The sequence below is a fragment of the Barbus barbus genome (assembly GCF_936440315.1).
Source record: "Barbus barbus genome assembly, chromosome: 1".
Classification (NCBI taxonomy): Eukaryota; Metazoa; Chordata; class Actinopteri; order Cypriniformes; family Cyprinidae; genus Barbus; species Barbus barbus.
In genome coordinates, this window is record NC_136729.1 from 20237083 (window position 1) to 20263431 (window position 26349).

Genomic DNA, 26349 nt, shown 5'->3' on the forward strand with positions numbered 1-26349 from the left:
ATGTTCAAGAGACCAGACAACTCTAGATTTTTTGTCTTATTTATTTGAGTGGATTGATATTCAAATAACCAATTTTATTTAAACCACAGCATGTTATAGCGAATAATAATAATAATAAAGTATCAAATGCAATAATTCTTTTTCTTTTTTAACATTTTATTCTACCAAGAAGTTCGTTTTATTGAGAGAACGCACTAACAAGTTCAGATAACAACAAAGACGGAAACACTTTAGATTTAAACCATGTGTTTTAGAAAAACACGAGATGCTGACCTGGAGGTCATTGCGAAGATTGGCACATAAATCAAAGGTAGACTAATTCAGCAAGAGAGGTTTAATAAACGCATCAGCTGAAAAGCAGTGTTCTACAGTCACCGTTATATCCGCGCAGTATAAAAGCGCGACCCCGATAAATTTCACTTTAGCGCGAGATCAATCAGCTTCTCTCATATTGATCTCTGTCGCCTTGACACCCCCGAGTCGCCTGCCGCAACCTTTTTGTTTCGAGTGAAAATAGCGTTTCGATTACTGTTTTTATTAGGAAAAGATTGCTACAAGAGGTTCACCATGGCCTGAAAATTAAGTGGTGACATTTTAATTACTAGACATTGATAAAGGAATCTCGCTAATGGCTGTGAACAGGTCTTTCAGTGCTCGTCCGGCCCTCGCGCTAATCAAACTGGACTGCAGGAGAAAGGTCGCATTAGAGCAGCGGTATATGGGCCCCAACAGCTGAAGGAGGAGGGATACTGAGGGCCTTTAGCTGCTGGGGCCCATAGACTGCTGCTCTAATGAGACCTTTCTGCTGCAAACCAGTTGGATTGGACTGTTGTTTGACCCTAAAATGCAAACGTATAGGACGAAATGACTTACAATTGTTTGGCTATTTTCCATTGACAGGGACTATTTATCAACTAAAGTTTAAGATCCTTATGTCAAAAACAACGAACTCCCCTTTTTATTTAAACAAGTGCTGACAAAATGTAATCTGTATATACATATATACATATGAATAGTTTATTTGCAAAAACATAACACCGTTTTTGAACATTTTCAAAAATTATGTTTTTTTTATTGTTTACTTGTTTTTAATGTGTTTTATTGTGTGAGTTAGCTGTTTTATTTATTTATATTTTAACCCAGTCAAAATAACCCAACTGATTGAGATTAAATAGAATACACAAGGAAAAAAACATGATTTCTGAGTATTGTTAAAAACGGAGTTAACTGTTTTTTATATATATATATATATATATATATATAGCATGTGTGTGTGTGTGTGTGTGGATATTCATTATGCTTTTTGTATTGATCACCATGTTACATCCGATGCACAGTGTTATTGTAAACATTAAGGTTGGACTGTGTAAGTGAACACTAACAGTGATCCGGTTCAATATGCACTCATGTGGAGAGGAGAGTGACTCCGACCGCCGTATCAGATTCCTGTCCTCCCCACTGTAGTCATCCTGTACAGACCCCAAGACTGGGAAAACACTGGACCAAAACTGCATCCCATGACCACTAATGAATTATGTGTAATCAAATACCATCCTTTCAAACACACAAAGTGTAAACTATGTAATGCTAATCATCTGAGGGATAAACCTAAACTTAATCCCGAGGAGTATCTTTAAATGAATAACATCTTTGAAGATGGAAGTAGGTTTACAATACCATATACTAAATTATCTTTTAAATAACTTAAGCAGTTCTTAGAATACAGACAGCTACATGTAAATACACATACGCAAAGATTGCATGGTCAAATCCATACAGTCTTGCATTGGCTCATTTTATTCAGAGAACATAACTCATACTGCATGTTTTTGCTTTGACCTGAATGATCCTGCAAATGGTCCAGAGAGGTGTGCTATATGAGCACCAACACCACATATTGTCTTCGCAAATCATGTAAATCTAATTTGGATTGTCCTGAAAAAACATGGAAACATGGAATGAAAACAAATGAATCAATAACATCTGAAAGGTTTTATTGGGAAAAATCACCTTTATGTGCAAACCTCACCTTAATTGCCTTCGGTAGTCACATATTTGTTCTTGTTCCTCATAGATTTAGTTTTGACCAGTTGTCATTAATATCTAAGAAATTAATTTGAGACAGTTGGACATATTAAGAAATAGGTACCACAAATAATATAACTTATAAATAATATAACTTATAATACAGCTTAAAAAACAACAACAATGTAATAATGTATTTGGCTTTGGTATGTGACAACTACATCTTCAAAACAATACACATTCTCCATTATAAATATATATATATAGAATGTATATAAAACGCTCTTCTTCCACTGTGTGTTGGCAGTCATATCCACTGGTGTAATAATTCAAAAGACACAGGCAGGGATAAATAATATCTAAATAATATATCTGGAACTTGCTATATCATTAACTGTTCCCATCTGGTGGAATGACCTGCCCAACTCGATCCGAGCAGCCGAATCCTTACCCATCTTCAAGAAACGGCTAAAAACTCATCTGTTCCAGCTTTACTTGACCCTCTAACTCTAGCACTATCTATTCTAATTGTATTTTATCTATGTCTTTTTATTAAAAAATAACAATAATAATAATAATTATCTGTACTGCGTTAGGCTAACCAAGACTTGTAATAGCACTTGCACGTTGTTGCTCTTTTGTTGGTTTTGATTGCTTCTTATGTCCTCATTTGTAAGTCGCTTTGGATAAAAGCGTCTGCTAAATGACTAAATAAATAAAAATAAATAAATAAACTTGCATTTAAAAAAAGTCCTTAAAGTAATACTGACGAGACATTAAAATGGCACATAAATATAAGAAAAGAAGGCAGATGTGATGGCCTGATGTGGTTAATGTAAGGAGGTTGCTGATTTGCTTTTATAAAATTCTAAGTGAAGGAAGACTTAACAGTAAATTACGTCAGTAAACTTAGATGCATATGTTGTAAAAGGACTTTGTTCAATATTTTATTAGTTTATAGTTTAAAGCGTAAGAGAAACAGGAATTCAGGTTTAAAAGGGTGCTATGAGTCTCCATTGCCATTCTTGTCTAATCTTGCTGTGCTAATCTGCATCTGCTAATATGATTAAGAATACACAGGTTCTCTTCTGAATTGCCATCTGAAGTTCATTTTAGAGATGTTCTTTCATCAAAGACATGGGAAAATATTAACTAGACTTGTCTGATTTGCCGTATAATATTAAAACGTACACTACCACTCAAAGGTTTGTGGTCGGAAAGATTTTTGGAAGGGGTTTCTTATGCTCACCAATGCATCATTTATTTGATCACAAATATACAGTAGGGAAAAAATAATTTGATCCCCTGCTGATTTTATACATTTTTCCCACTGACAAAGAAACAATCAGTCTATAATTTTATTAGTAGGTTTGTTTGAACAGTGAGAGAAGGAATAACAAACAAAAATAATCCAGAAAAATGCATTTCCAAAAAAGTTATAAATTGATTTGCATTTTAATGAGTGAAATAAGTATTTGATCCCCTATCAATCAGCAAGATTTCTGGCTCCCAGGCGTCTTTTATACAGGTAATGAGCTGAGATTAGGCGCACTCTCTTAAAGGGAATGCTCCTAATCTCAGTTTGTTACCTGTATAAAAGACACCTGTCCACAGAAGCAATCAATCAATCAGATTCCAAACTCTCCACCATGGCCAAGACCAAAGAGCTGTCCAAGGATGTCACGGACAAGATTGTAGACCTACACAAGGCTGGAATGGGCTACAAGATCATCGCCAAGCAGCTTGGTGAGAAGGTGACAACAGTTGGTGCCATTATTCGCAAATAGAACAAACACAAAATAATTGCCAATCTCCCTCGGTCTGGGCCTCCATGCAAGATCTCATCTCGTGAAGTTTCAATGATCATGAGAACGGTGAGGAATCAGCCCAGAACTACACGGGAGGATCTTGTCAATGATCTCAAGGCAGCTGGGACCATTCACCAAGAAAACAATTGGTAACACACTACACCGTGAAGGACTGAAATCCTGCAGCGCCCGCAAGGTCCCCCTGCTCAAGAAAGCACATGTACAGGCCTGTCTTTGAAATTTGCCAATGATTCAGAGGAGAACTGGGCACTGAAGCCAGCCAGGGGATTGAAAATGGGTGGTGGATGGGTATTCCAGCATGAACACATGGCCAAGGCAACAAAGGAGTGGCTCAAGAAGAAGCACATTAAGGTCCTGGAGTGGCTTAGCCAATCTCCAGACCTTAATCCCATAGAAAATCTTTGGAGGGAGCTGAAGGTTCGAGTTGCCAAACGTCAGCCTCGAAACCTTAATGACTTGGAGAGGATCTGCAAAGAGGAGTGGCACAAAATCCCTCCTGAGATGTGTGCAAACCTGGTGGCCAACTACAAGAAATGTCTGACCTCTGTGATTGCTAACAAGAGTTTTGCCACCAAGTATTAAGCTGTGTTTTGCGAAGGGGTCAAATACTTATTTGACTCATTAAAATACAAATCAATTTATAACTTTTTTGAAATGCGTTTTTTTTTTTTGTTATTCTGTCTCTCACTGTTAAAATAAACCTACCATTAAAATTATAGACTGATCATTTCTTTGTCAGTGGGCAAACGTACAAAATTAGCAGGGGATCAAAAAGATTTTCCCCCACTGTAGTAAAAAAGTAATGCTGTGAAATATTATTGCTATTTAAAATAGCTGTTTTCTATTTTTAATATGTTGTAAAATGTAACTTATTCCTGCAATAGCAGAGCTGAATTTACAGCAGTCATTACTTCAGTCTACACTGCCACATATTTCTTCAGAAATCATTCTGATATGCTGATTTGGTGCTCATGAAACATTTCTTATTAAATCACTGTTGAAAACAGTTGTGCTGTTTCATATTTTTGAGGCAAACATGGTACTTTTTGCAGGAAGTTCAAAAGAACAACATTTATTTGCAACATAAATCTTCCATAAAATTGTCTAACTTTCAATTTCAACTTCCTTACTTATTGATTACAAACTTTTAACCAGTAGTGTACACAGAGCTAAGTGTATAAAATGACCTTAAAAGAGAGATTAAGGCAATGCCCAAATCAAAGTAACCAATTCCCATGAACCCCTTGAATAAAGTTTGCAGCTGGGCTTATACTGGATGAGGGAACGAACCGAACCCACTGGCCTCTCATGTATCACAACAGTCGGCTGCTGCTTTACTATCTAAAAGCTCATCCACACGAGCCTTCCACCATAACAAGGCATCACATTTTTCCATCTTCAATGGTGTATTGCCACAACTGGTAGGCCATTTGTGAAACTCAACAGAAAGTGGCTTTTAAAACAACAGCAGCATGACTTGCACTGCAGCAGGGAGTAATGCTCGACACAAGCCCATATATTTAAAAACCGAGATGATTTATGACATGCCCACAATGTTTTGGCAAAACCAGATTGTTGCTTTAAGTATAGACAGAGACAGTATTTTCTCTCAAATCCAAACCCACAGGAGCGAAATCTGAGTTGAGCAAGCAAAAGCCCCCTGCAAGGATCTTCTGCGAAAACATTTACTTTGGAGTCTGCACAGAAAGTGAAATGAAACCCACTGCAGAAGAACAAAGTTAAAGATTTGCATCGATGCAAACCAACATACACGGTTCAAATCCTCATTTGCAGGATGCTAGCATAATCTGCATTAGACTCGTAGCAGTTTTCTCACCATGCACCATTTAACTCAAGGTTGGGAGGAGGTGCTCTATGTGAGGCGCTGCGGGATCAGCCGCTGTTTCTCTAGGTTCAGTGGAAGAGTAAAGTGAGGAAATGTGGACACCCAGAATTCCATCCGGTGCCACCGCTGCTGTTCACATGAGTCTCTGTGCTTGCTGGCTTTTGCGCTCCTCCAGACTGCAGCACACCCACATGGACACGACCTCTGTGTTGCCATCATTATATTGCATGATAAAGGGGTGGTCCTGAAGGGAGGAAAAGAAAGAAAAAAAAAAAACACAAAATGAGGCAAATTATTTTTCACTGATACATAACAGCAATATAAATTAGTAATGGAGCTTGAACAACAATTATGTTCATTTGTTCAAAGACACCAAAATTATGGGCTGTTCATACATTAAGCACATCATTCTAAAACCCTAAATCTCACTGTGGTGTGCCATAAAAATGAAAAGGACAGATACAGTTTACAGCTTTCCGTTATGTTCATGTCAAGAGGATGCCAACTGACTTTCTTTTCTATATTCAACAGAGATGAACAGTAACAGAATGAGCAGCGTAAATGAGCGTTGATTTTTCTGCCGCAAAGCATCTGAAGTACCAACTTGGCATTAAATACAGTGATCCATTATACAAAATCATTAGGAAGCCTTAATTGTGAAGAAATACAAGCTGAACTGAAAAGAAGCTGACTTCTCATCAGTAAACAAACAACTGTTTCTTAATCTGATGTTCATTTTGAGTCTGAACACCTTTGATGATCTTCTCATACCCTTTAACCACTACAGCATCCTCTCTCATTCTTTCCTTCTTTCTCTCTCAACGAGGACAACGCTCTACCATCAATCGTTCTGTCCTCTTAATGGTGAGCTCTGCCTGTGCCACAGTGAGGTTAATCACTCTCAGTGCTGGAGTGCTGGAGAGGGCAGTCCTGAGGGGCGACTCTACCAGCCACCCATCTCATCAATCAAACGGCCTCGCTGCCAGCTTCTCAAGCAGACCTGCTGCAGTCATGTGCGGCTCTGCTTCTGCATGTTGAACCTGCCTGCTCAGGTGAGGCTCTGACCCTAGCGATAGACAGAGGAGAGAATTCATCTCATAATTCTTCTACTATTGGCACTTTTGGCCCAAGTCTGGACTTGGAAATTAAGTCTCTTAAAACACACTTTTATATTTTCACTTGTTACATTTATAACAGCAGAGGTTCTATCATTTTCATTTCAAGTTGTGTGCCCTAAATGCACAACATTTAAGTAAAAGTTTTGGATAATTTGACAAAATTGCAGCTTAACTGGAAATGGCAATAAATAAATATTCAACAAGACATTCAGAGTCTTCAGAAAGGCTGTCTCATTGGTCATCAAATACACAAACTTTTCCAAAAAACTTAAGGCCAAAATCGCTCTGTTTATTGGAAATGATAGCACAGCTGTGGGACAGTCGTATATAAATCCCTTTCAAAATATATATATCAAAATGGTTTATTTCAGAATTTAATTGGTTTAGATATTATTTTAAATCTAATATTTTTGTTGTGGATTTTCATATTTCTGGGAAATGGGTAAAATAATACAATTATTACATAAGATATTTGAAAAATAACAAAAATAAATGATGAAGGCATGGTAAAACATTTTAATGTGATATTCATGAGACAAAAAAAAAACAAACAAAGTTGTAATAAAATCAACCTCTCAGACATTAAAGCGACTGAAGTTAACAAAACAATCAGAACCTATGCACATTAACAATATTTTAGTATTAAGATAATACATTTTTATTTATGCATTTATTTTTTATATTTTGAATCAGTTTTTCTTTTTATATTAATTTTAAAGTTTTAGTAATTTTCAAATTACGTTATTTTAGTACATAAAAAGTACATGAAATTAAACTATTAAAATGAGAAATGTGCCTTGGCAAGCTAAAGTTGTTTTTTTTATTATGGGCTTACTTTATTAATAATATTTTGTTTTATATACATTTCATTATTTTACCTGTATATGCCATTAAATTTTTTAAGGTAACGGTTATTTCTTTCAGGTCATTTAGCAATAATAACCATGTATCTAGCAGAAAGCAAATTGATGTGCAGGTCTGCTAACTAATGCAAACACACATACATTAGGATGCGTCTCTGCCGACCTGAAATAAATCAGAGCTTAGATGGTCACCTGCTTGTTTGGCTGTGCTGAGACGGATCACAAACACACAAACCACACCACCCGTGTGTCCCTCTACTGCGTGTGTGTGTGCTGGAGCATGCCAGAAACAGGACCTCCATTAATTAACCCACCTGCTGCTAACTTAGCACACTTGCAGAGTGGAGAGGCTGTATAAATACTCTGTTAGTTAGGTCATTATCGTCTCCTGGCTTTACCTTTCCAACACGTGAACAAAAAAATAAATAAATGGGAAAATCTCATTTAAAAGTGTGGCTACATTAATCACAGCCCCATATCAAAGTGTGATAATCATCTGAATTCTCTATTAAAGTAAAACTGCCAAACCCAGGGGAAATCTCACATCTCTCTTTAATTGTTTTGAGTCTGTTAAAGGCTTTTTAATCTAAGATTAATTTATGCAATTTTAAATAACATATGATTAATAAGTTTGAAAATTAAAAGGAGTCCAAAGCAATTATAACAAGTGGTTGGTCATCACCTCATTAGAATGTGTTGGCGAACAGCGACAGCTCTGCGTAATGCGTGTCATTGTGTGTGTGTGTGTGTGTGTGTGTGTGCATGCACAAAGCCGATATTGAAGCCGAGAGAAAACACGAGAGAGAGAAACAGACTAAGGAAGGTGAAGAAGTCGGAGTAATAACTAGGTCTTTTCAGATTTGCATACTAACGACCTGCTCCCACTGGATACAGGACAATGTATATGAGCTCTTGTACAATGTTAAGATTTCATAAATGCTGATCTTTTAATTCAGCAGTCACCATGGGACAGACCATCTATCTGGATTAAAAAGCTGCAGGGTAAGCCTACTTCAATTATAGTTAAACTAACACTACGCCTGTGAGTGAGACGGGGTGGTTGGCTGCCACCTATCAAACACAACACAAACATCTCAATAACAGCCAGTCATTTCTCAGATAGAGCTCCAAAACAGGTCTGTGTTTCAAACTCAATGTTTTCAGAAAACTCAGTACGCAATATTGCTTGACTCTTATGACCTAGGTCGTTTTAGTAAAACATACAGCTAATAACTCTATGATTTAAATCAGCATTGTAAAAGTAGTTAAAAACTACTTTTCAACTACCATTCAAAAGACTGGGATGAGTAAAAAAAAAAAAAAAAAAACTCTTTTATTTAGCAAGGATGCATTAAATGGATCAAAGGTGAAAGTAAAGACATTTATAATAAATACAAAAATATATATTTTAATTAAACGCTGTTCTTTTGAACTTTCTATTCATAAAATAATTCTGAAATTTTTTTTAACAAACATGAGGCAGCACAACTGTTTTTAAGCATTGATAAGAAGAAATGTTTCTTGAATTTCTTGAGATTTCTGAAGGCCGTAGTAATGGCTCCTGAAAATTTAATTTAGCCATCACAGACATGAATGACATTTTGAAATATATTAAAATTGAAAACAGTTATTAAAATGTAATATCACAATATTTCAGTTTCACTGTATTTTTGATCAAATACATGCAGCCTTGGTGAGCATAAGAGCTTGCTTTCAATAACATTAAAACATCTTACCTAACACAAATGTTTGAATGATAGTATAAATAGATTTTGTCAGCAGATTCCTTCTATTAATCATTAATACAACTGGATTACACACAAGAGAAACTGTTAAATTCTTTAAAATTCACATTTCTAATATTTCTTTATAAAGACAACCGCATATAAAGTGATGTTTATCAAACTCTGATAACTGCCCAAGCTAAATTAAAATCCAAACTGCAGCTGATTGATTTATTTTAACAATCTGATCTCTAACATTTGATCAAGTCTTTGTGGCAAAGAGCTAGCCCCCTATTCTCAATGCGAGAGAGAGGGATGGCAGACAGACACAGTGTTAGAGAGCTAAAAGGTAGGATTACCCTAGGTGGGGGTGGGGGGTTCAAGAAGCTCCTCAGCGTGCTAATGTGTAAACAAGTCATCAGAGCGGTGTCAGAGGGCTTTCAAAGCCTGTTCTCATCCGAATCCCCACGGCACGGGCCGCTGGCATTCAGCGAGACTGTGTGTCTTTTTAAGGGCCGCTCCCATGGGTCTTAAAACACATGAACATAAGCAATCGCTCCTTAGCTCATCAGCCCACACAATCAGGAAACGTGGGGGTGGCTAAAGGAGCGCTGTGACAGACTCTGTGAGTTAGTGGGACTCTTTCAGCTTTTTGTCCCTGGCTGAGGCTCATATCTGCTGCAGCTGAGACCCCTGGACAGCCCGCAGGGAAAGGGGGGATGGCAGAGGCCAGGAGGGGACAAAAGGTGCTAAAAGGTTGAGTGACAATGAGAGAGAAATATGTCAATCACTGCACTGTGTCTAACTAAAACTAACATATCCTGTTTTTCTGATCTTAAGACCCCTAAAAAATATTTTAAAAACACACACACAATGATTCAAAAATATATATTTTTTAATATTATGCCTCTTATGCCTCCAAGGATGCATTTGATTAATCAATAATAGAGTAAATAGTTAAATATATTCAATATTCTTACAATTTAAAAGAACTGTTTTCTATTCAGATGTATTTTAAAATGTAATTTATTCCTGTGATTCCAAAGCTGAATTATCAGCATCCATTACTCCAGTCTTCAGTGTTACATAACCTTCAGAAATCATATTAATATGCTGATTTGGTGCTCAAGAAACTTTATTATAATAATCAATATTAAATAATGGATATTTAAAAAAACATTAAAAATAGCATTGTTTCAATAGAAATCTTTTGTAAAATTATAAAATGTCTTTAATCTGCTTAATGCATCCCTGCTAATAAATAAGCACTGATTTAAAGAAAAACATCTGAAAATGAAAACATAAAACATTTGATGTGTATTAGAAGAGTCAAAAAAGACAAACACTGGTATGTGTTTTAATAACAGTGCAAGTATCCAGACATCTGATATTAGAGGATGAAGAACATTTTTCATTTGTCCTCAGAGCGATGAGTTAAAGGCTAAGCATCATTCTGATAGAGTTTAAGTGGACAGTGAGTGAGCACACACCGTAGAACAGGTATCACACTCATGCTCTCTGCATTAGCAGTCAGATCTCTGTGGACTGCGCTGTCCGTGGTGCTGAGAAAATCCAGCTGCTGTGCTGACAGCTTTTAAAGGCTCTGAGTGCTAACTTCTGTGACAGTGTGAACCGGCAACCTAGTCAGCCCAGCCACTGGAGGAATTTGAGTTGTTCCAAATTGCACAGAAATAAAATTAACACGGCATCTATGCCGGACATGAGTGGTGTGGCACGATATGACAAAATACAGTAGAACCCATTATAATCAGTGATGCTGTCTATAGTGGACCCTGACAGTAAACTGATGCTTTGTTCTCTTTATGACATTTACTGACTATTTACTGACTCAAAGTTCAAATGATCTGCAATGGTCGCTTTGTCGCGCCCAGTGTAGAGTTTTTTAGTTAAAAAGCATTAGAGCCTGTGGACTGATTTCCCAGACACAGATATGGTCTGGGCTCAGACTCAGAATTCAAATGGATAATATGCAATTTAAGCCTGAGCCTTAGAATTGAGACAAAAATATTCACAAGTTTCCCTTTTGGATGAGAACATGAGTCAATAATAATAATAATAAATAAATAAATTAATTAATTATGTTATACATGCACTGGGGAAAAGATTGTAAAAAAATAGTTTTAATTGTGTTTTACAGTCTCCCTACTTCAAAATGTTACATTTAATTCAATGTTTAAATTGCCATTTCTTTGTAATTAAGTGTGAAATTTCTTACCAATTTCTGAGTAAAAATATCTTCTACACCATTTTTTTCAGTGTATGACAATAGGAAAACATTAAATACACATCAAAATGAATTAACCATTAATTATGAATTACTATAAATTATATAATTTGTTGATTTGTTGAAACCCCCCCCCCCCCCCCCCAAAAAAACGAAATCACTAAATAAAAAAATAAAAAACATGCACCCTTTTATATTTGATTTTGAGTATGTGAACTCTTTCTAAATTCAGAGAGCTACTAAATGCATCTGAAATAAATCTGATCCCACTGAACAGACATTTTTAACATTAAAAGCTTGTTTCAGCCTTTAATTAACCTCTGGCTGACAATCTCAAAAAAAAAAAAAGTTGTATTGTATTTTCCCTTCATTGTATTGTCCCTTTTATATCTCCTAATGGGAGAAGCCTCAAGAGGTGCTTAGACCACCAATAGCCCATTAAAATGGATACGCATCTTTTAAAGATGTTCAAATGTAAAGATTTAGAGGCGTTTAATATCACAATGCTCAAGCAGCTTTTCATCTGATAGCAACTAATAGTCATGTGCCACATAGCACAAACACACATAGCATCCTGCTGCTTTTTTGTCCTTCCACTGCTGGATCACACAATACTTAAAAATTCAAATCAATAGCCTGATGGTCAAAGAAGTTACTTGCATGGTGCAGATAAGTGGAGTACGTAACACAAGACAGATTACGTTTCAAACAAAAGCCAGAAGAAATAAAAAGTTCAAGGTTTTATGCAAAGGCTTACACAGAGTCCCAACAAAAGCCTTCCTACCAACGGATACACCCATTCACTTACTCCATCCATGAAATAGTGCCATGCCATTTCATGTTCTAATCCTCTTGAAGGGCTGATTTGGACTTGGGGGGAAAATGTGAAAGAGCGTAAAAGAGACTCACCATAAGATTGTTTGGAGCTGGTCTTTCTTTGGGTTGCTTCCTCATACTATAAGAACAAAAGCAGAAGAGGTCATTATATGTGATTACGCATGTAGTAATTAATCGTCCTCTGCTAATTCAAAAGAATGAATGCAAAAAAGAAGCATGTCAGAACTCCTTGAGATATGATTGAGGGGGCCAAACCTTGACTTACCTGCTTTGCTCATCAAACGAGGATTTAAAGAATTTCTCGACACATTTGAGGACTTTTTTAAACCCAATATTAAAATAGCAAGGGTTTATGAATTAAACTTTCAATGATACTTGCTATGTATGTGATATGTGACATATATATACACACACACACACACACATATAACATTTTATTATTATTTAGTCATTTAGCAGACGCTTTTATCCAAAGCGACTTACAAATGAGGACAACGGAAGCAATCAATTGTAGTATTAAAACAACTAAAAACAGATCCAAAACTAAAAGCTAAAACTTTATAAATACCACCTATACTACCTATAAGAAATGAAATAAAAATGACAAATGCATACAACAAAATTAAAAAACTTATTTAAATTATTTTTTTTTTTAAATAAAGCTAAAAACAATTGAAAATATTAAAGAACAAAAGGTATAAGAGTATAATAATGATTCTAACATAACACCAAGCCAAACACCAAAAAAAACAACAACTATATATTAGGAGTGACCCCACATAGTCGATGATTCAATGCTTCGATACAAGGAGCCTGATTCGACTCCCAATCTCACAGTCGAATATTCGCGGGGTGTTATGGTCATGCTATTTTGGATATATGGGGGTCCTCAAATGTTTGATTTCACATAGTACTACCAGTTTTCTCCCAATAAGTTAATATAAAGCCTATTAAAATAATGCTATAAATAAGAATCTGAAAAGAAAGAAGCTTCAAATAAATATTTTTACATGCGTGAATAAATCCAACCACCCCTACAGATTTAAGTTTCACTTTCCATAATCCGTGATGGACAGAGGAGCATCTTGGCGGCAGGGATTTAAATCTTTACACAGTGAAAGATTGGATTTTTTTTCGATCAGTTATATATATAAAAAAAAAAATAAAAATATATATATATATATATATATATATATATATAAAATATATATATTTATTTATTTATTTTTATTTATTTAGTCATTTAGCAGACGCTTTTATCCAAAGCGAATTACAAATGAGGACATAAGAAGCAATCAAAACCAACAAAAGAGCAACAACGTGCAAGTGCTATTACAAGTCTTGGTTAGCCTAACGCAGTACAGATAATTATTATTATTATTGTTATTTTTAATAAAAAGACAGATAAAATACAATTAGAATAGATAGTGCTAGAAGTTAGAGGGTCAAGTAAAGTATATTTTATATATATATATATATATATAAAAATATAATATATATATATATATATATATATATATATATATATATATATATATATATATATATATATATATATATATATACACACACACTAGGGGTGGCACGGTACGGACATCTCGGTTCGGTGCATGAGGCTTTACGACGAATACAGGCAATTCACCCCCAATCCAGAAGGGGGCTCCCGCAGTAATGCTACGCTGTTTGATAACCGCCGGCAGAAGAACAGCCAATGCCATGTAGCACCATGCGTATCCCTTCTAGCCTTAACCATGAGTTGCGAGCTTGAAAACAAAGCCCACTAGACAATGACCATGTGCTGATTCTTGATTTTGAAATCGTCAGTCCTCATTCTGCTGGATCTTTCTGCTGCTTTTGACACTGTCAATCATCAGATTCTCCTGTCTACACTCTCATCACTGGGCATCACTGGGATTCCACTTCGCTGGTTTGAATCCTATCTCACCGGTAGATCCTTCAGGGTGGCCTGGGGAGGGGAGGTATCCAAACCACATCAACTGGTCACTGGAGTTCCTCAGGGATCGGTTCTTGAACCCCTCCTCTTCTCCACATACACTACATCGCTGGGTCCCATCATACATGCACATGGCTTCTCCCATCACTGCTATGCCGATGACACACAGCTCTATCTCTCTTTTCAACCAGATGACCCAACGGTAGCTGCACGGATCTCAGGCTGCCTGGCGGACATCTCGGCATGGATGAAAGAACATCACCTACAGCTCAACCTGGCCAAGACGGAACTTCTGGTCTTCCCTGCCACTCCGCCTCTACAGCATGACTTCACGATTCAGTTAGGCTCATCAATGATTACCCCATCAACTACGGTCAGAGATCTTGGTGTAATCTTTGATGACCAGCTGACCTTCAAAGAGCACATTGCAAAGACTGCTCGATCCTGCAGGTTTGCACTACACAACATCAGAAAGATCAGGCCCTTTCTGACAGAGCTTGCTGCGCAACTTCTTGTCCAGGCCCTTGTTGTTTCTAGACTGGACTACTGCAATGCTCTTCTGGCTGGTCTGCCATCAAACACAATCAAACCTCTACAAATGATTCAGAATGCAGCGGCACAACTGATCTTCAACGAGCCCAAAAGAGCGCATGTAACACCTCTCTTCATCTCCTTGCACTGGCTACCAGTGGCAGCTCGCATCAAGTTCAAGACACTGATGCTTGCATACAGAACTACCACAGGCTCAGCACCCTCCTACTTCCACTCACTATTACGAACCTACATCCCCTCCAGAAGTTTGAGATCTGCTAGTGAGCGACGCCTTGTGGTACCATCACAGAGAGGCTCAAAATCACTCTCCAGAACATTCTCGTTCACCATTCCTGGCTGGTGGAATAATCTTCCCACCCCTATCCGGAACGCCGGATCCCTGGCAATCTTCAAGCAACAACTGAAAACTCATCTCTTTCGGCAGTACTTGAAGAAACTCTTTCCCTCTATCTTTCTTTCCGCTTACTAGCTTGTACTTATTTGAACAATGACTGAGACTTGGTGTTACGAGCACTTCCTCTGTCTGATTGCCTCTTCAAGATTAATCGCTTTTTGTATTCCCCAATTGTAAGTCGCTTTGGATAAAAGCGTCTGCCAAATGACTAAATGTAAATGTAAATGTAACTGCGCTGACAAGCAATGCTGGAACTGATGTGTGTTTTTGTTTGTTTGTTTGTGTGTGTGCTACGGCGCGATCAATTCAACGGTTTACTTATACCAGCAGAATCAACTTTAAACACTTATGGTCTTGGCATCTTTACACAGCCGATTTAAGGCTGCTCTAAAGCGGATCTGTGTCTGCACAGAATTCATTGTAAAGACGCAATGCCGCATAAAAGCAGACCTAAAATACGCCGGGTCTGACCCACCTCAGTCCCTAGTATCAAAGGCGACGCAATGCTGTTTTGATTCAGTGTAAATGAAACGCGAAACAGTGCCGCTCTAAAGCAGTGTCGTTGTCATGACAACCCAAAGGACGCCTGTCAGTTCGAGCCAAAAACACGTAAGCTAGCTCCATATCTTTTAGCTAACGTTAATAATAATAATAATAATAATAATAATGTCTACCAATAGGGGAAACAACTGGTCCGACAAAGAAGTAAAAGAGCTTCTTTTAATAAGAGCAGAGGAAGAAATTAACCGGCAAATTGACGGAACCGTAAGAGACAGCAATGTGTACAGTACTATTGCTGAGAGACTTCGACTTTGCGGTGTGCAGAGAGATAAGAAGCAGGTTACGGCTAAGCTCAAAAGTCTGAAAAGTTTTTACCTAAAAACAAAAGACCACAACAACACGAGTGGAATGACTGCCAGATCATTCGCTTATTATGATCTGTGTGATAATATCTGGGGACATCGTCCCTGTGCTTTGCCGGTAAATGCTGTTGGATGCTTGACACAGACAGAAGAAAGAGCGCAATCTCCAGCTGACAGCGCCACCGAAGATGGAGATGATGAAGACATTTGTCCGCCAACAAGGAGTACGTTTTTCTTATTACTCTTACATTAAGATGAAAATTGTATCATAAATGGCTAGTATTAAAATAACTAAACTAAACTAAAATTATACTACTTTCTTTCACTGTCACTCCAACAAGTTCATATTCGCTTGTCTGCGCGATGCAGGCCTAAAGAAAATTATTCTAAAACCATGTGTACTCATTTATGAATATAACTGTATTTAATTACAACTGGACAAAAAACATATCGGGGGAAATTTGAAATTCTCAGTTGTTTCCACTGAATTACATTAACTTAATACATTAGTGTATGAATGTTGAGTAAATTTCCATGTGCTTGTTTTGACGAACCTTATTATTAATTACATAAACAGCATTGATTCTGAACGTGTTTCAAATCAAAAAGATAATTTATTATGCATGTGACGTTTTGTCAAATCCTATCTAACTTGAGTACAACATTTTTTCCTTCTCATCTATAGGCACACCAGAAATGACAAGCCATCCCCCTGCGAAAAAAAGAAAAATGTCCAAGGCAGACCATGCTCAGGCAATGAGTGCTTCATTCCTAAATCACCTCAACGAGTCAGAGGAAAAGTTCTTTGCCAGAGAGGAGCAACTGCTGCAAATGCGAAGGGAGTGGGAGAAGGAAGCAGAACTTCAGCACAGACAAACAGTGTTGGAAATGACCAGGGAAATGCGGGCAATGCAACAGGAGGCTGTTAGCCAGTTTGGCAACATCTTGGCAAGTATATTTCCTCCACATGGTGCCCAGTCAACTGTTCGTCAGCCCTTTACTCACCAATGGAGGTCTGGAACATCATCAGTTCATGTTGCCTCACGAGATGCTGCACCATCCACAGTGTCACACAGTTATAGTGATGAGGAGGAGCCTTATGAAAGGGTGATGACCTACTTATAAAACCTTGATGGTTTTATGGGACAAGTCACCCAAAACTGAAAATTCTGTCATCATTTGCTCACCCTCATGTATGTAGTACAAAGATGCATGGCTTTGGATACAGAGTTTGAAACAACATGAGGGTGAGTAAATGATGTCAGATTTTTTCCGTTTTGGGTGACTAGGCATGTTTGTAATGCAGGCATTTGACTTGATTTATGCATATTCTCATTTCAATTTTTTTATCCAGTATAACTTTAAGTTCTGAAGCCTGAAATGTTAAAGCATGAAAAAATGAGTACTGTTCATCAACAAATGAACGTTTGAATTAATGTATTTAATAGCTTTAAAATTATTTATGTATTTATAGAATGTTATAATTATTTTTCTGTATTATTTATTGTTCTGTGACTAAAACCACATATTTGTAGTAGCCTATTTGTTCAATTGTTCAGACTTCTGTTCTATTGTAGTTGTCTGTATAAATCTGTTTTATATAAAAAAATGTAACAGAACAAAACAAATATAACAATTACATTAAAAAAATTTTTCGCTGAATTCATTAATGCTACATATTTACAATTTTTTTGGTGCAAACGTTTAAAGTTTTTAAGTTTACATTAATACAGCAACTAGTTCCTACAAACAATGGTCAGCAAGGCATCACGAATGGAAACAGCAGATGCACTGTCATCCCTGTTGTCAACAACAGCTCTTTCCACGCATTCTTGGGGATAGTCCCAGTTGTCCAGGTATTGCTCACAGTGGAATTCACAGAAATTATGCAGAACGCAGCAGGCTAGCACTACATCTGACACAGTGTTAATGTTAATGTCATTTCTCTTCAGTAAGCACCTCCACCTTCCTTTAAGGCGTCCAAATGCGTTCTCCACAACTATCCTTGCCGAGCTCAACCGATGGTTGAAGTGTCGCTTTTCTTGGCTGAGTGTAACACTGTTAGGGAAGGCTTTGATCAGCCATTTTTTCAAGGGATAGGCCGGGTCACCGATTACATATAGAGGAATCTCCAAGCCATTAATGTGCCCTGAGTGCTAAATCAAACAAATAAATAAAAAATATTATAGTATTTAATGGATTGTTCAATTTTCAAAGATGTTGTTTGACTATTACAGTATAGATGAATTACAGGAAAGAACATTTATGGGCTATGAAACATGAATATTAAATATAAATCATTCTAGCAAATAATTAAGACTGATAATGTGTGCTCCAGCCTATAGTTCACAAATTGTCACAGACTATTTTACAAGCACTTCTCTCACCTCTCTTGCGTAAAGATAACCACCCTGTTGATGCTCAGCAAGACAATAAATATCGGAATTTGCCAGTACCCTAGCATCATGTGTCCTTCCAGGCCACCCAACGTAAACATCTGTGAAACTATAAACAAAATTCAGCAAATTGTGATTACTAGCCTAAATAATTAATTAACCAAAGGAAAGAAAACTGTCTGTATAGTTACTTGCCACATTTTGTGATCTACTACGCCTTGTAGGATTATTGAATGCCAGCCTTTGCGATTATGATAGTCTGCGGGGTTTTCTCTCGGTGATATGATTGGGATGTGTGTACCGTCAATAGCACCCACGCAAAAAGGCATTCCTCGTCTGGCAAAACCAGATAATGTGTGTTCAAGTTCAGGGCCATATGGAAGATGAATGTATTTTCTGAGCATTAATAGTTTAATTCCACGGCAAACTTCACGAATGAGTTTACACAATGTCGCCTCGCCGATGCCGAACAATTCAGCCACAGTCCTGTACTCACAGGGTGTAGCAAACCACCAAATCACAGCGGCAAGTCGTCGTCTGTAATCAATTGGCTTTCGCCAGTTTGTAACCTGCTTTTGTAGAGCTGGTTTAAGTTCATTCGCCAAGGACATAAAAGTATCTCGACTCATCCTAAAATGCTTAACCCAGTCAGTATCACTGTAATTGTGTACCGTTACATTCCAAAAAACATCTCCTTGCGGACGACATTTCACCCACACACGACGGTCTGGAGACACCGCTAACGCTAGTATCAATAATTTTCGTTTATTGTGTCTACGCCTGAGTGACTTTCTGGCTCTTTGAAACAAATTTCGGCCTCTTTTAATCGTGCGGCGATGTCCCCGATGCAGTAATTCATAATTTATTTTAAGTGTTTTTTCAAGTTGGAACAATTTTGTTAAGAAAAAGAAAATAACTGTCAATACCACAGAAGCTAACATTGTGACAAACGTCCAGCGCAAGACACACTGTAGCACGCGCAGGAAATTTAAATTGAATGTCGTTACATTTTAAAATGTCGTGTTTTTATTTATTTTGTGTTTATTTCGTTTTATATTATTTCTTCTTTTTTATATTTGTTATTTAATTTTATAGCATTTGTTTTTAAAATTGTAGTTATTATAAAAGGTATATGTTTCCCACAATTTTAATTCCTGTGTAAATGCATTTATGCCGCTGCAGAACAGCATTAAACGGTCTGTGTAAATGCACATTTTCGTGGTTTTATGCCGCTTCAGATTTGGTTTCAGTGCCGCCTTTGCTGTGTACAGATGCCTTGTTATTAATAATCACTGTATAAAGGTCTGCTTTTATTTGTGTACACTCAAAACAAAACAGATTTTATATACAGTGCCCTTCAGAAGTATTGAAACAGTAAAGACAAAATTTCTCTGTTGGCTGTGGAGTCGAGACATTTGCAAATATGATTAAAAGATGAATATGAGACAAAACTACAGAATGTCACATTTTATTATTAGCCGTTTCAACATATGTTTTACCAAATAAAAAAAGAACAGCACTTTTAGAGTTCATCCCACTCATTGATGTGAGTCTGTGACCCATAGACATCACCAGACTCTTGGTCTCATCCTTTGAAATGCTTTTGTTTGTTTTGGGGAGTTTCTGCCTTTAATCTCCTCTCCAGCTGGTAAAATTCATGTTCAATCGGATTTAAATCTGGAGATTGACTTGGGAAATATAAGACTTTCCATTTCTTTGCCCTTATAAATTCCTTGAACTGGCAGGGTGTTTTGGGTCATTGTCCTGATGCAATATGAAACACTTCCCAATGAATATGGTGGCATTTTCTTGAATATTGGTAGGCAAGATGGTTTTGTACCCTTCCAAATTAATTCTGCTACTGTCATCATACATTAAGTCATCAGTAAAGTTGAGAGGGCCTGTTCCAGAGGCAGTCATGCATGCCCATGCCATGACAACACCTCCACCATGCTTTACAGATGAGGCTGTCTGCTTGGGATCATTGCAGTTCCCTTTTTCTTTCCCATCACTTAGATAAAGGTTCATCTTTGTCTCATCGGTCCATAAACACAGCTCCAAAACTCTTCTGGCTCACCTTTGTGCTTTTTTGCAAACTCTAATCTTGCCTTTCTATTGTCTGGAAGTTGTTGGTGATTTTACAGACACGTCTTTTAGGGTTCATTTTCACTCCTTTTATGATTTGTCTGTCATCAACTACTGTTGTTTTCTCAGCCGATCAGGTCGTTGTTGGTTGCTGGTGCCGCTGGTGGTTTCCAAACTCTTGATTTCTCCATGCCCTTTGTTTTTGCTAGAGCTCTAATTGACGACTTCTTTTCTTTTAGCATCCAAATCACTTGCTTTTCTCTCAGTCAGCTCCCTCGTCTTCATCCTGGTTTGTGTGTGTTATCATCGAATGCAAGATTCAGAATACAGAAGTAATGGATATTTGTATTTACTGTTCCAATACCTTTGGAGGGCACTGTATATAACATGTAATAATATTTAGTATTTTCACATCTAGGTGGAAAAATTGTAATTTGCACTACTGTCTGTTCAAAATAAATGAAAAGAAACTGAGCATAGTAGATTTTTAGTTTTTTCCTGTTGTACCGAAATCGAAACCCCCAAACCGAGGTATGTACCGAACCGTGACATCTGTGTACCGTGCCACCCCTAATACACACACACACACACACACGGGGACTCTCCATAGGCGTACTGGTTTTTATACTGAACAAACTGTGTGTGCTATTGCCCTACACCAACCCTACACCTAAACGTAGCCCTCACAGGAGACTTTGTGCACTTTTAGATTTTCAAAAAAACACCATTTAGTATGTTTTTAAGCCTTTTGGAATTACGGGGACATAGGCAGTGTCCTCATAAACCACCTTCATATTGTAATACCTCTGTCATACCCATGTCATTATACAAATTTGTGTCCTCATAAACCACAAACATGCGCACACACACACACACACACACACATATATAAACATATATACATACATATATTTATAACCTAATTCAAAATCTTACCAGAAACTATAATAGTATATAAATGATGCTAAAATAAAACTGGTCTATATTACATACATTACTCAGGCCACAGACTGCTGATTAATATGACAAGCACTCCAGAATTGCAGATGTCATGCCAATGTGGTTGTCAGGAACATCAAATGTACTTCAAAATTAAGTTAGAATGACATCTAAGGCAACATTTACACTAGTGTGTTATCATTTTAAAACGCATAACTTTTGCTACGGTTACGCCTGTCGTTTACACTACTTTGGCGTTTTCGACTCTCAAAAACGAAGACTTTCGAAAATGCTGCAGACCCCGTTTTAGTTTGAAATTCTGGGGTTGCGTTTCAGTGTAAACGGACCAAAACTGAGAACATTGAAAACGATGGCTCTGAGTATCCTTGACGACCGTGTAAACAACAACATCATGGTCATCGTTGCACCTGCATGAATGGTCATATGACATGTGTTTTCGGTTGTGTAGTGTGGATGGAGATCATTTCTGAAATGCAGTGAAAACGCCAGTGTAGACGAGTATCGTTGTTATTTTTATTTATTTAAAATGAAAACTCACTAGTTGTAAACAGGGCCTAAGTTTGTGGGTTTTCCAGCTGAGAGAACATTCAATTACTTTCAAGGACTTTCCGGTTCTTGAATCTGTGTCAGAAAATACTTTGAAGAGCATGTAAACCTTACAAATTGTCCCTCATTTTGCTCGTATAATTCATTTTTTGGGGCTCTCTCAATATTACTTCACTGTGACTATGCAGGTCACATGTCTGATCACTAATGAATAAGCATAATTAACATACAAGTCACATCACATGTTCCTAAGCTGATTTGTAGTTTAGTGTCAATACACAATCTTTTAAGTCTTTTAAACTTCTAACAGAGATTACAGTAAGTTTTCTTAGTATTATGAACTCAAACATTCATAAATCCCATATTTCTTAATAGATGCAGATTATGCATCCAGTATATCTTCTACAGCATCTTTATCTTCACATCCTCTTTATCATTGCATTGTTGAGGTTAATATAACTGCATCTCAAAGTGATAAAGGGAGAGGTAAGTAATTATCAATTCTCCTTGGCACAGATCACACCTAAGTGCAAGTAAATTAGTCAAGTTGACCCAGATAAGAAATGGGAGGGATTATAGGGACAGAGTGGCCTACAGAGGGGCCCATTTGGATCATGATGAATGACACACACACTCAGAGCAAGCTAATAATAGAAGGGGATGTTGAAAGAGCAGTGCCAGGCAGGGGTGGCACTAGCGAGCCAGGTGACCTGTTTGTGTAAATAAAGTGTGCTGCAAGTAAACATCAGCTGCTAAACAAATCCCAAAACATCTGGCTTCACCCACCATGCCCTCAGGCAAAAGAGTTTGGTGGGGAATTCTGGTTTCCCGGGGCATGACCTGTGGAAGGCAATTTTAGGTGCGGATGTGTTTGAGAAAGCAAGGTCAGCAAACCAGGGACAGATGTTGGGTAAATATTTACTGCTAGCTAGACTAACTACTGTACTATCTGGTGTGTAGACCCAGGAAAGGCTAGACCACAAGGCCTATTAGACCACAACATGTTACGTGTTTTACACAACTTGGAGTCGGCATGATTTTTTAAATATTTTTGAAAGAAAGGCAAGGCTGAAATTATTTGATCAAAAATACAGTCAACCGTAATATTGGGAAATATTTCTATTATTTAAATAATTTTTCAATTTGAATATTTCAATGATGGCAAAGCTGATTTTTCAGAAACCATTACTCTAGACTTCAGTGTCACATGATTCTTCAGAAATCATTCTAATATACTGATATGCTCAAGAAACATTTCTTATCAGTGTTGAAACAAGTTGTGCAGCTTAATATTTGTATTGAAACCATTATATATATATATTTTTAAGATTCTTTGATGAATAGAAAGTTCAGTGTTCATATAAACACACACAAACATATTTATACATCCCTATGTTTCAAAGTGGGGGTTTGAACAATAAATCCTAATAATTTCTAGGCATAAATGCAAAAAGTAACTTTCAGCGATCACTTTATTACATAATTTTGACAGTATATACAAGGCACACTCAAACATTTGGCAGCTTCAGTATTTTTCAATGTTCTAAATGTATTCATTTTTTAAAAAAGTTTTTTTATAGTTTGTGTTGTGGCTTATTAATGCAAATTCATTACAATATTACAAGGATTTATTTATTTATGAGAGGTAGAAGAGAAGAAAACTGAAGGTGTTCAGTTGGGATTGGAACCACTCACCATTGTGTAATGAAGTGAACAAAGGTCTCACTGAACTGACCAATTGGAAGCACCGGAGGATCCTAAAAAAATAAACATATATACACATTGTCAAAATTATCATTTACAAAAATATCCACAATAGAATAAAAACATCAACAAAATGTTTATACTTTACCAAAAATAAATAAATAAAATTGATGGTGTATAACTTGTAGATTTTGTGTGAAGATGAACTAGTTTGCAGAAGGGTTCCGGTCTATAATGAGGTATTCTATGTGCGGCCATTCAAAAGCAGCCGTGTATATTAAATTTTGGAACCACCTGAACCCCTCTTTTGTTAGACAGTGGACGATTGCTGATGCACAGAAAATGGGACAAACACTCACAAACAGACAAAAAGCGTACACTCTCAGAGCAAGACAGCCATTCATGGGCTCATAAAGCAGAAGGCATACAGTTGACAAGAACATTTTGTTGCGACCTCAACCTCCAAATAATGTTAACAGGGTAAGGACATTAAATCAGATACTTCTAAAGGACAGACACATTGAAACCAAATGGAATAAGTGAAAGCCAAATTCCAGATCTATTTCTAATTGTGTAATTGTTGCTTTCATGCATGTATTCAGACACCTCTGAGAACAAACTGATATATATTCAGTGTAGCATAACTTTCAGGAAATTGAAGCCCCTATTTTATCTAAGACTAGAGAGGAATGAAAAAAATGTGGCCTGTATCAGAGAAAATATTATTTGTATTCCAACCATAACCATAATTTGTATTAATATGACCTCAGTGGAAAGAATTGATGACATCAACATGTTACACAGACACAAAAGCCCTGATATTAAAGACAGAATTGAGATTCAAGGTGTTTGGGAAGGACTGATGTATTGGAAGGGAAAGTGAATAGATTTTCTTTTTAGAAATGTCTGTTTGTGAGGGACAAAGAGAAGAAGAAAATACTTTAACAGCCAGTAGGAATTAAATTAAACATTTTTTGCACAATACAAGCAATCTTGTTGCAGTTTGAAAAGGCACAGAGGTTATGAGGGGACTAAAAAGGTTGCACAGGTGACAAAAACAAAAATCGAGCTGTTATTGGAAACAGTCTAGAAATATGTGTGCATTAGAAGTGATGCCTGCCTGAATAACTCTTATAAACAATCTTTTTAAGTCTCATTCACAAAACTGTCTCAAACTCAGTCAAGAGTTAAGCCGGGCTCACACTGTGCGATTTTTAATAGTCTTTTGCGATTGTTGCTTGTCACACTGTACGAACATGATCCCCATGTCAGACTGTAGGATCTCAGTTGTCTTAAATGTCAGACTGTACAACAGTCAAGACGCGACAAAAACGGGCGTACTCAAGAAGACTTGTCCGGAGTTTTACGTCATCAATACGTGACCCGCGTTCTCTCGCTATAATGGCAGCTAGCAAACAACAGCAACGTGTAGCGTTAGTTTTATTAATTACATGCCTTGATGTTAAAAAAAACCCCCGAAAAAGACGACGTGTGTGGAGCAAGTCATGGCTGGGCAAAAGAGGACTTTATGGACTTCCAGTTCTACAGAGCGAACTTGAGGTAATTTTGTTATTCGAGTTTAAACATCCTGCCCCTTAATAAATAAACTTTAAGTAAACTTTACTTTGTACTTATATTGTTTTTTACAAATAATGAATGGTTTGACGTTGTCGCGCTAATTGCGTCATCAAGTTCAGGGCTCCTATTGGTTCTTGGTTTGACGATCGTCGTAGGAGATGTCACACTGCAGGAAAGTGTCTGAAATCTTCTGACACTGCCAGAGTTTAATCGGAGGAAAAAAATTATCGCAACGGCCATTAATCGGCTGTCGGTGAACATGTCAAACCAGCGATCTAGACAACCGATTTTAGCCTAGGATTATAGGAATCTTTTAGGATTTTCAAAATGTGTCTCAGACGAACAAATCGTGGCCAAAATCGCACAGTGTGAGCCGGGCTTAAGTGGTTTGAATCACATTCACTCCTTCCTGAAGTAATTTCAGTTACATTTTTCAAAAAGAAATGATTCAAAATGAAAACTTGTTAGTGGGATGTATATTTTGAGACGTACATTTTTAGCTTATTCATGTACAACAAAATGTAATTAAATATAAATATCATTTCAACATTTGGTATTCTAAAAAAAAAAATATTCAAATATTTTACAAAAAATATCATAGGTTATTTTTTAACATACGAGTTTTTCAACTGTCAAGTTGAATCAACTTTAAACTACAATCAACATTTCCTCAAACAGACAGAAATATTCCTTAAAACAGAATTATACTTAAATGGCACAAAACTGGAACTAATTTATACTAAATTCAACTAGAAAAACATATTTATATAATCAATGTGTGGTCTATATAATGCACTAAAAGCATCCCTTCATAGCGGTCAGTGTCTGAG

At 36.9% G+C, this 26349-nt stretch overlaps 1 protein-coding gene across 2 annotated transcripts in view; it reads right to left on the minus strand.

Moving 5' to 3' along the window:
- Positions 1-4533: 4533 nt before the first annotated feature.
- The window catches only part of LOC306875817 (dual specificity mitogen-activated protein kinase kinase 5-like), a 57658-nt gene continuing 35842 nt past the window's right edge, over positions 4534-26349 (minus strand). For both annotated transcript variants that reach the window (XM_079426563.1, XM_079426564.1), the window contains 3 exons: positions 23933-23994; positions 12560-12605; positions 4534-5944 (listed from right to left, as the gene is read on the minus strand). In XM_079426563.1, the coding sequence (XP_079282689.1) occupies positions 5834-5944; positions 12560-12605; positions 23933-23994 (219 nt within the window). In that variant the 3' untranslated portion in view covers positions 4534-5833. The remainder of the gene's footprint in view (positions 5945-12559; positions 12606-23932; positions 23995-26349) is intronic.